Source organism: Mastigoproctus giganteus, chromosome 14 (genome assembly GCF_048544385.1).
Source record: "Mastigoproctus giganteus isolate SK-2022 chromosome 14, ASM4854438v1, whole genome shotgun sequence".
NCBI lineage: Eukaryota > Metazoa > Arthropoda > Arachnida > Uropygi > Thelyphonidae > Mastigoproctus > Mastigoproctus giganteus.
In genome coordinates this window covers 50,981,252-50,994,877 of record NC_143588.1, presented here as the reverse complement: position 1 = coordinate 50,994,877, position 13,626 = coordinate 50,981,252, and the positions used below count along the sequence as shown (strand labels likewise).

The 13,626-nt window shown below is 38.2% G+C and overlaps 1 protein-coding gene across 1 annotated transcript in view; it reads right to left on the bottom strand.

Moving 5' to 3' along the window:
- LOC150075134 (leishmanolysin-like peptidase) overlaps nt 1-13,626 on the bottom strand; it is an 807,866-nt gene that overhangs the window by 80,531 nt on the left and 713,709 nt on the right. Inside the window, 1 exon segment of the mRNA XM_090388304.1 lies at nt 8,661-8,730. Within this exon segment, the coding sequence (XP_090244430.1) occupies nt 8,661-8,730 (70 nt within the window).

Sequence of the window (13,626 nt, the reverse complement as noted above, 5' to 3'; positions counted from 1 at the left end):
TTGTAACTACATCATAATATCCTATCAAATTTGTCAGACAAGACTTTCCCTTAACAAACCCATGCTGTGTCTGAATTATTGCTGCAGTCTTGTCTAGATGATCCTGCAATGCATCTTTAACCAGTGACTCCATTATTTTACTCGGAACAGAAGTTAAACTAACTGGTCTCTAATTACTCATGTCACCCTTCAATCCCCCTTTGTGAATTGGGGATACATTTGCACATCTCCAGTCCGTGGGGACCTCCCCTGAATCCAAGGATGCTCTCATAATTATGGCTAAGGGTTTGCTTAGTTGCTTTGCCGCCTCCTTTAATATAACTGGATAGATCCCATCCACCCCAGGTGCTTTTCTTATGTTTAACTTCAACAATTTCTCCTCCATTTTGCTTTCAGTTATTACAAAATCATTAAGTATCCTTCTACAATTTGATAACCCTCTGCCATTTTCAAACCTTAATAATTCCTCATGTGTGAATGTAGATGCAAAATACTCATTCAGTTTGTTTGCTATCTGTGCAGGATCATCAACAGTCGAACCATCGATGTCAAGTGGACCAATGAGATTCATCCCCTTCCTTTTAGAGTTTATATAAGTAAAGAAATCCTTGCTGTTTTTCTTAACATCTTTTGCCAAGGATTTCTCGTAATCTGCCTTCACCTGCCTAACCTCCTTTGTGACCTGATTACAGACTAGTTTATATCTGCCATAGGCTTCTGAGTCGCGTGATAATTTATTTGCATCCCATGCATTTTTATTCTCTGTCACGAGTCTCATTAGTTCATTTGATAACCATTTAGGCTTGAACGATATTTGTTAATAGGTACGAAACTTTTAGTAGCATCCACGATTAATTCCTTGAATGCTTCCCACTTAGAATTTACTGTTGGTAACATCGTCAGTTGATCCCACTGTACAGAATTTAAAAACTGTCTGAGACCACTGTACTTACCTTTACGGAAGCAAAAACCCTTTCCTTTACCCCTGATGGTAATTAAAGGTCATTAATGTTTGCCTGGTCGCCAATAATATGCTCTGGTGATATTGGTTCTTGCAGTTTAGTCAGAGAAAGCAGTACTAATGTTCTGTCCTGGTGATATTGAGGACAGTCAATAAGAATATACTTGACTGTTAGATGTACTGAACAGTGCGGACACTGAGGAGGATCATCACCTGTGAGTAGATGGAGGTGGGTCAGGTGAGTATGTCCTATTCTTGCCCATGCAAGTACCACTTCTTCCCTTCTAGTTGTTTGGATGCTTGAGTGCCAAAAGTTTGGTCCCTGTTTCAACTGGAAAAGTTTATTATTAGTCTGGGTGTGGCATAGCTCTTTCCACTGTTCAAGGCATGCTGCTTTTATGTTGATATCACGGTCAGAGGCTGGAATATGGACAGAGGTGAAATCTAATGTGGAGGAAATTTTTGCCGATATATCCGCCAGTTCATTACCCTTTATCCCTGAATGTGCTGGAATCCAACAAAAGTTCACTAATTTTTGATGTTCAATTTTCAAGAGCAACTTCCTGATTTAGTTTAAAACAGGGTGATTCGTATAGGATGGATTTTGCATTGCTCTAATTGAGCTGGAGAGTCTGTAAATTAAATATTTTGAAGATGGGTAAAGATTCAAATTTTCTAGAGCTAATTTTATTCCATGTAGTTCTGCAGGAAAGTTGTTATACTCATGTTCTTAAAGGTGGAAGGGAAGCTGAAATAATAGCAGAGGGAAACACTGCTGCTGCTCCAATGGCTGATTGAGATTTGGACCCATCGGTATATATTGGCAGGAAATCAACATAGTTCTGAATATGACTTGCATTGTTTCAGGTTGAGAGTCGGTAGAAGATTCTTACCCCATTGAAGAAAATAAGTATCAAAGTTCAGTTGAGGAGGGGGAGTCCAAGGTGGATGAAAGTTACCTGTTGACTATTGTGAAGAGGAACTTTCCAACTCTGTGATATTTCAAAAAACCGTAGGCCTGCTGGCCTTATTTTATTAGGTTTATTTCTGTAGAGATTAGGTAGTTGAGGATTGAAGAGGTATGGGTGAATAGGATGCAAACAGCAACTTTTTATTTTGGCTGCATACTTCAGTAGTAACATTTTTCTGCGGAGGTGCAAAGGAGGTTCATGAGCTTCAATATATAGGTTGTGAATTTGAGATGTCCTGAAGGCTCCAAGTGCAATTCGTAATGCACTGTGTTGTATAGGATCCAGCCAGCATAGTACACTCTTTTGGGCAGAATCATAGACTGGAGCACCATAATCCAAACAGGATCTAATCAATGCTCTATATAGTTGAAGCAACGAGGTACGATCTGCTCCCCAAGACAGGGCAGATAAAGCTCTTAGTATGTTTAGCTTTTTGAGACAGGTATTATGTACAAATTTAATACGTTCAAGGAAGTTTAACTTCTTGTCAAGGGTTAATCCCAAGAATCTGATATTGTTGGCAATCGGAATGGTAAAGTCTGACGTGTGAAGTTTGGGATCTGTATGTAATTTGCATTGATTGCAAAAGTGTATAGCAACAGTTTTCTGCTGTGAAAGATGATAGCCATTGAGCACTGCCCACTTTTGTATTTTATTTAGTGATATCTGCAATTGATGTTCAATAGATCTCATGTTCTGAGAATGACAAGAAAGAGAGAGATCGTCAGCATAAAGGTAAAACTCAACAGTATTTGTAAGTTCTTTTGTAATGGAGTCAATCTGAAGGGAAAAAAGGGTTGCACTCCTTCCTGCAAGAATGTTGTAGAAAGGGAGTTAAAATATTGTACTTGATAAGAACGACTCCATAAAAAGTTCTTAAAGAATATATGCAGGTCTCTAAGAATGCTGTGATGCCTTCTCTATGTCGATGGAGACCATAACAAGGTGTTCATTTCTCACAAAGGAATTGCGAATTGTGGACTCGGCCTTGATCATGAGATCTAAGGCAGACCTGTTTTGGCGAAAGCCATGTTGACTATTATTCATTAGATTTTGGTCTTCAATTATCCAAACGAGTTGTCTGTGGATCATTTTCTCAAGTATTTTACCGAGGCAACTGGAAAGGGAAATTGGCCGGTAACTAAAAGGACTGGAGGGACCTTTACCAGGTTTCAAAAAAGGCCAAAACTGTGGCATGGTGCCAAGACGTAGGATAGATGTTTTCCAGAAATACTGGATTATAAAATAACAGCAGCAGCTGCAATTGTTTGTCATCAAGGTGCTGTAACATGATGTAATATATTCCGTTGGGCCCTGCTGCATGATGTTCCAAATAGTGAAATAGTGTAAGAGGCTGGTTATATGGTAAGATTGGAGAGGTGCGAAAGTTTATGGGTCGCTGTTCAGTGATGTTCTTGATTTTTTGGAATTCCAGGGAATAGCTTGATGCCACTGAGACTTGAGCAAAGGTTTTGACCAAGGCATTTGCTATAGTCAGAGGAGCAGAGAGTTATTGCCCATTCCAGGAAAGGATTGTAGAAGGGATGGTTGGAAACTTTCCAGAAAGCTGTCTTAATTTTCTTCCATATTAATTTGCAGTCAGTGTTTCTATTTACAGTGGATGCAAATCGAGTCCAGGAATCTTTCTTGGCTTGTTTTTGAATGAGATGCACTCTTTCCCTTAGTTTCTTATAGTTAATGAGATTAACCGTTGTTGGTGATCGTCGAAATAAATTCCACACTTTATTTTTTTCCCTCTTTGCTTTCATGCATTCTTCATTCCACCAGTAGTTAAAATGACGCTGGGCCGTAGGATTCATTAATGGAATAGTTTTTAGCTGCTGATAACAAGTGGGATGTGATATATTCCGTTACTTCATCAATGGGCTGTAATTGTATAATTTCCTCATCCAGGGTGATAGCTGACTGAAATTTGACCCAGTTGCACAAGAGAATTTCCATTTCCGGCAGGGTTCAGCTAATGGTGGTTGTGCAGTGAGCATATTACAAATAATTGGGAAATGATTGCTGCCCATGGGATCATTCATAACAGACCATTCCATGACTGAAAACAACACCGGGGAGCATATTGAGAGGTCAATTGCAGAAGTTTGTCCAGTTGGCATTTGTATGTGCGTAGGTTCACCTGTATTAAGAATGGTAAGATTTTGCTTATCCAAAAGGTTTCAATCAGTCGGCCATGTGTATCTAATTTAGAAGATCCCCATAAAGGGTGGTGACCATTGAAATCCCCCAACAGACAGACATGGGAAGGTAACTGCAGTAGAAGGTTTTCCAGATCTTGGTAAGAGAAGGTATGATTTGGTGGAAGATAGATTGAAACTAGTGTTATCACAATCTGAGTAATGTAATGTACAGCAACAGCTTCAATTTCTGTTTGAAGAACAATTTATTTTGCTGGAATCTGCAAGTTGATCAAGATGGCCATACCACCATGACCATGGGCAGCATTTGATGTATTGCGATCTTTTTGATATATAGAATAGTTCTTTATGGAGGTGGAAATATGGGAAGTTAAATAGGTTTCTTGCAAGCAGAAACCCACTGGAGAGTAGCGATGAATAAGGTCATGGATATTGTTGATATTGCTACGAAGTCCTGTACAATTCCACTGTAAAATATAAGGCATTACTTGAGATGAGTACAAGGAGCTGTATATGACTACTTTTTCAGTATAGCAGTTTTATGTCAGTCAGGTTTGTCTTTTTTTTGGAAATACAGGCCAACCAGTGTCCATTTCTTCCTCCACATATATTTCTAAAATCGGGACTTCCTGGTTGGATGAGTAATTAGTATTCATGGAGGTGTCTTGGATATTTTTTTTTGAATTGGAACTTTTACTATGTGTGATAAATTTTTGTGATAAATTAAGTAATGTCAGAGAATAAAGAATGTTACTTATATATATTTCATGTATTTAGCACTCCTTTAGTCAAAGTTATTACATTTTCATGGGATTCTAAGTTAAAATGAATTACCCATTGTCCTCCATGTGATCTGTCTTGAGAATACCTGAGAGTTTATTACAAATGCAACCCTTCCATGTGCCAGACTGCTCTAGAATAAGTCAGTTTTCCGTTACAAGAAGGTAAGAATTTTTTTGGCTCTTTGGTGGAACTGGTTATTTTCAAGAAGCTGAAAGCTTATGTTGCCTGCCTTTCGTTTTCCCCTTTTCAAGGAGTATGATTTTCCTGTGTCAGTTTCTTCATCTAGACCAGTGGTTTTCAACCTTTTCCCGTACAGGGGCCACATTCAAAGTTAGATTTGTTTCATGGGCTGCACCGAGTAATTCGAGAAAAATTAGTGCTACATTTTCCATATCTTGTTACACATAAAAGGAAGTTTCTATTTTCATATTACTGTTTCTTATTTTCAAGCTATATGTAAGAAATGCAAATTCCCAACACTTTTATGTGCAACAATCTATGTCAGCTATTTATTTTTTAGATTTTATTAAAATTATACAAATATGACTGACTTTTGTTTTTTTGAAAAAATACTTTACTTTTGCTTTTAAATGCTCACTTTAGAAAATTTACAACCTGAAAAGGATCACTTCACTGCTTTTCAGTATTAAGGTGAATAAATAAATTTAATGATATACCTAAAATTGAAAATATTCGAAAAATTTATTAAGTAAAATACACAATAGCATTTAATGAAACAATTGAGGCTGGATATTTTTAGATAATTATTCAAAATTTGGTTGAAAATTTGTAACGACAATTCTCAATATGGAATGAAGATGCTCATCTGTTATTCTGTTTCTTTTTAAATATTTATTTGATTTCATGTATGAAAAAATTTGCTCACAACATTGATCCGAACAAAGTAGCCATTTTTTCCCCAATATCTTCTACTCTTCACATAAGTGTTTGTTGAGACAAAATAATGTCTTGTATCATTGTTCGTTAATTCACCATCACTGAATGGTTTGGTTTAATTTCAAAAGTGATCAAATGTGCAACTTGACAACTGGCACTTACAGCAGATAAATTCCTCGACTGATACGTTTTCAGTTTGTTTCGTTTTTTTCTTAATTCTTTCTGTGAATACTTTTTTTTTTCACAACACTCCTTTATATTGATCATAAGATTTATGCTTGGAATCACTGTGTCGTTTTAAATTATATTCTTTAAAAACTGACACAGTCTCCTTACACACCAAATACACTGCTTTTTCGTCATACTTAATGAAGAAATAGTCTTCAGTTCACCTCTGATTAAAAACACAACTTTCCTCTTTCGGAACATTTTTAAGGATGATTTTTTAATTCAATATAATGAACAAGTTATTCAAAATAGTAGAATTTCACAATATGAAAAGACTGATAAGTACATAACTGTATTTAGCGTACATATGACTGCACTTGACTACATGTACACATTTGATACAGTCTAGCTTAATGCTTGCATGCCTGTACATGCAGTGGTGCAACTCTCCAAAATGCTGCTGTAGTTCACTTTCGGCATGGGCCACATCTGGCCCTCTGCCCGTAGGTTGGACACCACTGATCTAGACAATAGGTGATATTCTCAGTAAGTATGTATAGGGTCTGGTCATCTTGGTATGTCTTCTATATCCATGCAGTCTAATTTTGGTTTGCACCAGAAATGGAGAGCGAGTTTGGTGTTCTGCTGGGGAACAGCAGTTGACTGTGTGGTTACTGGCATGTTTACTGGTTTACCTGTAATTTGATATGGTGACCAGTATTAACCTTACTGACTGAGTTAACAGTTTGTTGGATAGGATGAATGGTAACTGATATTTGTTTCAGGGTTTCTCAAGCATAATATAGCTTTTCCATAGTTGGGGCTGATATAGATTTTTTCATGTCTTCGTTTACATTGTGTTCAGTTTTGTATTATTGTATTTTTTTACCTTGATTCTAATAGGTACATCCCTTGAATACACAGGGTGTTCTTATCTGCAGCTCAGACACTTAGCAGAGCAGTCAGTACAAGTGTGTGTGTGTGTGTGTGTGTGTGTGTGTGTGTGTGTGTGTGTGTGTGTGTGTGTGTGTGTGTGTGTGTGTTCAGTGGATCCACGAAGCACAGGCAGCTGTCTCTGCAGACTGCAGATGCCCAAACTTATCTAATGTAAGGGTTTTGGAATGTAGACTTTAACATTGCTTTGAATACTGTTGGGCTGAAATTGTTAAAGGTAAGGGCTGGAACTAATGTGCCCTCTTGATTTTTCATTGCTCTTCATCTGATGAGTTCCTAAGTTACTTGGCACCTAGGAATTCAGGCATTTATGATGTGTGGTTCTGACATCAACATGGGTTACAGCCAATGCTGGAATTTAAATAGTCTGAGGTCCTGCTTAAAAGCTATAAACTTTACTCCTCCAAGTAAATTGCATTGGTCCAGGGGGCCCCCAGCAACCTTTTGACTCCTCCAGAGCAACTATGCCCTGGTAAATCCAGCCTTAGCTACCACACATACTTTCAATTAGAATGATATTAAGGAACAAGTTTCTATACTGGTTTTTTACTTAAGTTTTCCAACTTGAATTGGCCTGCTTGATCCACAGACCCAATGGCTCCAAAATTTTCTTAAGGGGTTACTTAGTCATTTGTCAAATGTGCCCACATATAATTGCATTTCTTAACAAAGTCATGTCACAAAAGGCGCCTCCGTAGCCAGGTGGGAAGGAGCAGCAGTGCGTAGCACACGCTTCTTGATTAGACCGGGGTTCGAGCCTGTCACCACCAAATACGGAGGATGCGGAAAGGTCAGGGAATGACCACCGCATATCCCGGAGCAATATGGCCTTAGTTGCTAATGCTCCTAAAAACCAAATAACAAACAAACAATCATGTCACAAACATTGTGTTTGGGAGATGACAGCAGGACAGCTCTCAAAATACTTCTCGTTCTTGCTCAACAATAGTGGTTCTTAACCTTTTTTCATCCAACGTGCTTCAACCTTTTATCTTTTCCTTCCATTTTGGCTCAGTCTCCAAAAGGGAAGGGAGATAATTTTAAAATTATGATTATAGGTTTAGGGGGCGATACAGTTTAGTGCATCCTTGTATCCCACGTACTAGGCTGCTCTACATCCATTTGTGGTGCAATCACTTCTGATTAAGACCCACTGCTCTACAGGGTGCATCTAAAGTCCTATTACTCTACTCATTAGTTTCTGTTATGATTTTATTTGTTTTGATTTGGGATTACTTTATGTTTCAGAAACATTTGTAATATGATGGATTATAATATGGGCTTATGCAATTCTAATCAAAATACAGCACAGGTCAAAAGAAGGCTTTCAATAATACAAATTACCAGAAATACAAATTACCAGATTATCATGAGTGGCATTCACTTTTATATCTTCATTATCAAAAACTTAAGGAGTAAGAGTTCTGTGCACCCCATACATTAAAGAACAATTTTTTTTCTCCAATATACATAAACTGTAGCCATTATCAATCCACTGCAGGATGGGAGCCTCCTCAACAATTAATGTTGAGGGAAATGGACCATGATCTGCCAAGTTGGTCCAGTGTGGATTGGCAGATCGACCGTATTTAGCAGTCAGGGGCTTGAACCCTGGTCTACTCAAAGAGCGTGTGCTACTCCACTCCTGCTCTGACCACTCGGCTATGGAGACCTTATACATAGAAAGATTCAATTTGAAATTTATTGAATATTACTAATTTTGTGAAAAAAATTTCTGTATTTCGGAAAAAATTCACTTACGAGGATTATTTTCTGGAAACTGACACTGAGATCCCCGAACCACAATATTATTGGACTTCCATGTAAATTCCTAGAAGTAAAAAATGCAAGGAAATGGAAAGTTTGTTGAATTTATTTATATTTACACACACACACACACACACACACACACACACACACACACACACACACACACACACACACACACACACACACACACACACACACACACACAGGTATTCAAAGAAAGCACATCACCTAGGAATCACATTTCTAACTGTTTTTCACAATGGTATGTTACATTAATGACTAGCACCACAAATAGAAATATAAACACAAGATATTTATTAATAGTTAAGGCAAAGCTAAGTAATATTTGACAGGTGCTCTCAAACTATTCCAAAATGAGCATTTGCAACCTTTATACAACAGTTTTTGAATATTTTGAGAGCACCTGTCAATTATTACTTAGCTTTGCCTTAACTATTAATGTTTATCATTTTAAATGGAAAACAAAATGAAAAGTTCACCAGGTGTAAACTAATATTTAGTTGAACCGCCTCTGGCCCTGATGACACACCACAGAGGCATTGACAAGATCAATTTCTGAAGATAATCAACTGATAGTTCATGGTTACAAACATGAATTATGGCTTCCTGAAGTTCACAAAGGGTCTTTGGTTTCTTTCTGGAAACTGCAGATTCCACACGATGCCAACAGTTCCCTATAGGATTCAAGTCTGATCTGTTTCCTGCCCAGCTAAGAGTTGTAATGGACTGATCTTCCAACCATTTATTCACCTGTAACAAATGTAAACACATTACTGTCAAACCTCTAATGCAGAAATGAAGCTAAAGTAACTACAGAAGTGCCTACTTACACTTTTCGCCCGATGTTATTTGTTGTTATTTGGTTTTTAGGAGCATTAGCAACTAAGGCCATATTGCTCTGAGGATATGCGGTAGTCATTCCCTGACCTTTCCACATCCTCCGTATTTGGTGGTCACAGGCTCGAACCCCGGTCTAATCAGGAAGCGTGTGCTATGCACTGCCGCTCCTGCCCACCTGGCTACGGAGGGGCCTTTCGCCCGATGACAAGGAGCAGAATCGTCCTGAAAGATGCAGTTATTTGGCAGGTTGAAATGGTCTCTAATGGTTGGCAGTAATTTGCTTCCCAATCTAGCCAGGTATCCATTGGCATTTACGGAACCTTTTATAAATTGCAGGTGACATACACCACGATACGAAATGCACCCCATATCATTTGGCTGATAGGGAATTTCACTGTAGACACCATACAGTTCTTCATCACATCTACGGCGAATCATTTGTCTCCCATCAGAGCCATGCAGGTTGAATTTCTTCTCATCTGAGAAAATAACTGACTTCCACTGCTCGGGGGGTCCGGGGATCCATTTGACATGCTCCTTAAACCAAATTAACTGGACCTTTTTGCAGTGGGCTTCTTCTTAGGACAATGGGCTACAAGTCCATTTTTGAAGAGATGTCTTCTGACTGTTACTGCACTTGCTACCACTCCTGTATGTTCTTCCCATTCTCTTTTCCACTTTAACGAAGAAGCTTTATGGTTTTTAAGGCATAAGCGCTTAAAAATGTGGTCCTGTGTTGGCGTAGAGACTCGTTTGTGTCTGGTTCCTTTTTTTTGTATCAGCAGAACCAGTATTCTTGAGTTAGCCTACACACCACCTTTTGGAAAGAAATCTATTCACTGTCAGCTGATTACAAGACACTACAAGCAAATATGATGGGAAGAACATCCTCCCTCACGTATAGCAACAACAACACTCTTTCTTTGTGGTATCAACTGCATGTAACTCGCCATCCTGACACAAGCAAGGAATGACTGCAACTCTTGCAGAGCGTGCTTATGTAGCTGAAAGTAACAGCTGATGCAATATTATGTCATCACCTACGCGTGTCAATCTTATCTGATGCAATCTGTAAGAAATATTGCCATACACTTACGTTATTTGGATGACAATTACAATTTTAAGGGGTGATGCACTTCCTTTGACCAGTGTATATATGTTTTAACAGATTTGATAATTGAGAGCTATTAAGTGCTTGATAATTCCTATATTCTATTATATTATAAATCAACAGGAACTACCTTTATTTTATATATAGGAAGCTTCTTTTCCAACTCGCTAATAATTCTTGAGGATGGCGATATCTATTTTGTAAAGCAGGTGGGACATCTTCCCCACTGTCAGAACCGTAGTGTTCAGACCGTGCGGTCTCAACAATGAGTGCTCATGACTGCTGTCTACAAACACCATACTTCTGGCAGCATGGAAACCATTACTTGGATTGGCATAAAATTAGATTTTTGAGGTCTAAACTGTTTAATAAATATGGACCGATTATTTCTTTCGGTCCTATAGCTGGACTTTAGAGTTAAATTTAGGGGTCTAATAAAATTGGATATGGGGGGGGGTTATTCTCTACATTCCTTAAGTCGGACTAGAACTTTTCGGGCGTCATGTTCACAGGAACGGAGCAACTCACAATGTGTTTTAATATACAGTCAACCTGCGGTATTTACAGGGAATATATAATGAGAAACTTCTTTAATACAAGTGTTTAAAAAAAAAAATCACAAAGAAGAAGCATTTGCCAAACCATCTATCATTCACTTTGGAATATATCTGTGAATATAAGTAAAATAGTGGGGGGGGATGAATGCTAAAATTTTCTGGCAACACACAGGTCAGATGGGTGGTAAACAATGAAAATATAGGCAGAGTTACATCAAAATTATATAGACTGCCTTCATGAATGGTCAATACACGAATCCAGTTAAAACCCAAATGTAAGAGTCTACATGTGAGAAGGGTGTGGATTAGGAAAGAGACTTGAGTTATGAAAGAATCAGATAATACTATGATCTTTATAGATGAGAAATCCTTCTTGATGAAGTGAAGCTGAGCAGTGTGAAATTAGCAATACTTAAAACTACAGATTAGTATTAGTAATGGCAAATGATGAAAGAAAGCCAAGCTTCTTATATCATCTGTCCATACCCTCTAATAGTTTGTCTAGTTCTTCCACAAATTTATCCGAACTACCCACTTGTACAACACCAGATGGAAGTTTGTTGCAACAATCAACTACCCACTGACCGAAGAAAATTTTCGATCCTTCAACTAACTTTTCTCAATTTTAATTTATGCCCTGTCATGTGTGCAGTCTGAGCAAGAAGAAAGATTCCTTCAATGTTGAGCTTATTCTTTCCATTCAAAGCCTTAACCATCTCAGTCAGATTTCCTTGGAGGTGCCTAGTCTCCAGACACAGCAATTTGCAGAACTGATGCCTTCCTCAGTAAGCCTGCAATTCACTGTACAGGGTCATCAAAAAAGGTGTCCATGATTTCCCTTTTAATTATCTTCAGAATTATTTGATCGATTGTTGTGATTGTAGCAAGAAACAGTGTGGTAATTCACTAAGTGTTATTTGATACCTCAACAATGACTTTGGCTGTGCTGTGAGTGTGTGCAGAATGACTCCTAAGTGCATTGCCTCAGTCAGTGTCAGTAAGATGGCTGTGCAGCAGAAAGTGCAGTGTGTGCGTGTGTTGTGACATTGCACTGTTATGACAGATTTAAATTCAGTGTACTACAACACGGTGCACTTTCTGTTGCACAGCCATCTTACTGACACTGACTGAAGCGGTGCGCATAGGAGTCATTCTGCACACACCCACGCTGCAGCCAAAGTCATTGTTGAGGTGTCAGATAAAACTTAGTGAGTTACCACACTGTTTGCTGCTACGATCACAGCAATCGATCAAATATTTCTGAAGATAATTAAAAGGGAAATCATGGACACCTTTTTCAATGACCCTCTTTATCAATTCATTACTCAGTTCATTCAAAGTCTTAACTACTCAGTCAGATCTTGGAGGTGCCTGGTCTAACCATTGTGTTCCTCTCTGTAATCTCACTGCTTTTCTCTGTAACTATTCTAATGAATCCACATCCTTCCTAAAATAAGTCATCTACACCAATGTGCGATACTGAAGATGTAGCCTAACCACCACCTTTTTTTTTTTTTATGAAAACCCAAACACGAGAGGTATTAGAACCTATAGTACTTAGTACCATGCATGGGTTGAAAGTTGAGAAGTTAAAAGAAGATATTTGTTGACATTAGACTTGAACATCTGCCAATTGTAATTTTCAGAAAATACGTATGAAGGAAAGTTGTTCCAGAAAATGGAAGTTGAATGAATAAATGAGGAAGAAGAAAAGTTGGATTCTGTGAGTTTGAAGTTGGACAGTAAAAAACGATGTTGACTGATTGTGGCATGTATTCGAACTGCTTAGGAAGAGAGAGAGAGAGAGAGAGAGAGAGCGAGTGAGCAGGAATTATAGAAGCCAATTCAGAAGAACTGTGACCATGAAAGTACCGTATTTCCCCATGTATAAGACGCACCTTAATTTTGGGGTCTGAAATTTGAAAAAAAAAAAAAATGTATTACATAAAGTTATTGAACTCAAGTTTTATTCATCATAAAATTCATACAACTCATCACTGTCAAAACTCTCATCTATTAGCTTGTCCTCATCTGTGTCTGGTGACGAATCACCGTCTTCATATATTGCCTCGTCCTCAGTTCCATCTATGGCATTTGAAATGCTACACTTCTTAAATGATTTGACAATGATCTCAATCTTGATATTATCCCAGGATCTTTTCACCCAGGTACAAACTTCTCCTATAGTTGGTTTCTTCACTCTTCCTCATGGTGTCAAATTGCCCCCAGAAGAGTTCATCCATTGGTTCCATTCGTCTCTCCTGGCAACTTTGAAGGGTTTGTTAATGCTGACATCAAGTGGCTGGAGCTGGGATGTCAAGCCTCCAGGTATGACGGCAAGTTTTGTTTTTTGCTCTGCAGCAATCTTCTTTGTATTTTTTGTTATGTGTGCCCTGAACTGATCAAGCACCAATAGGGCAGGTTTGCG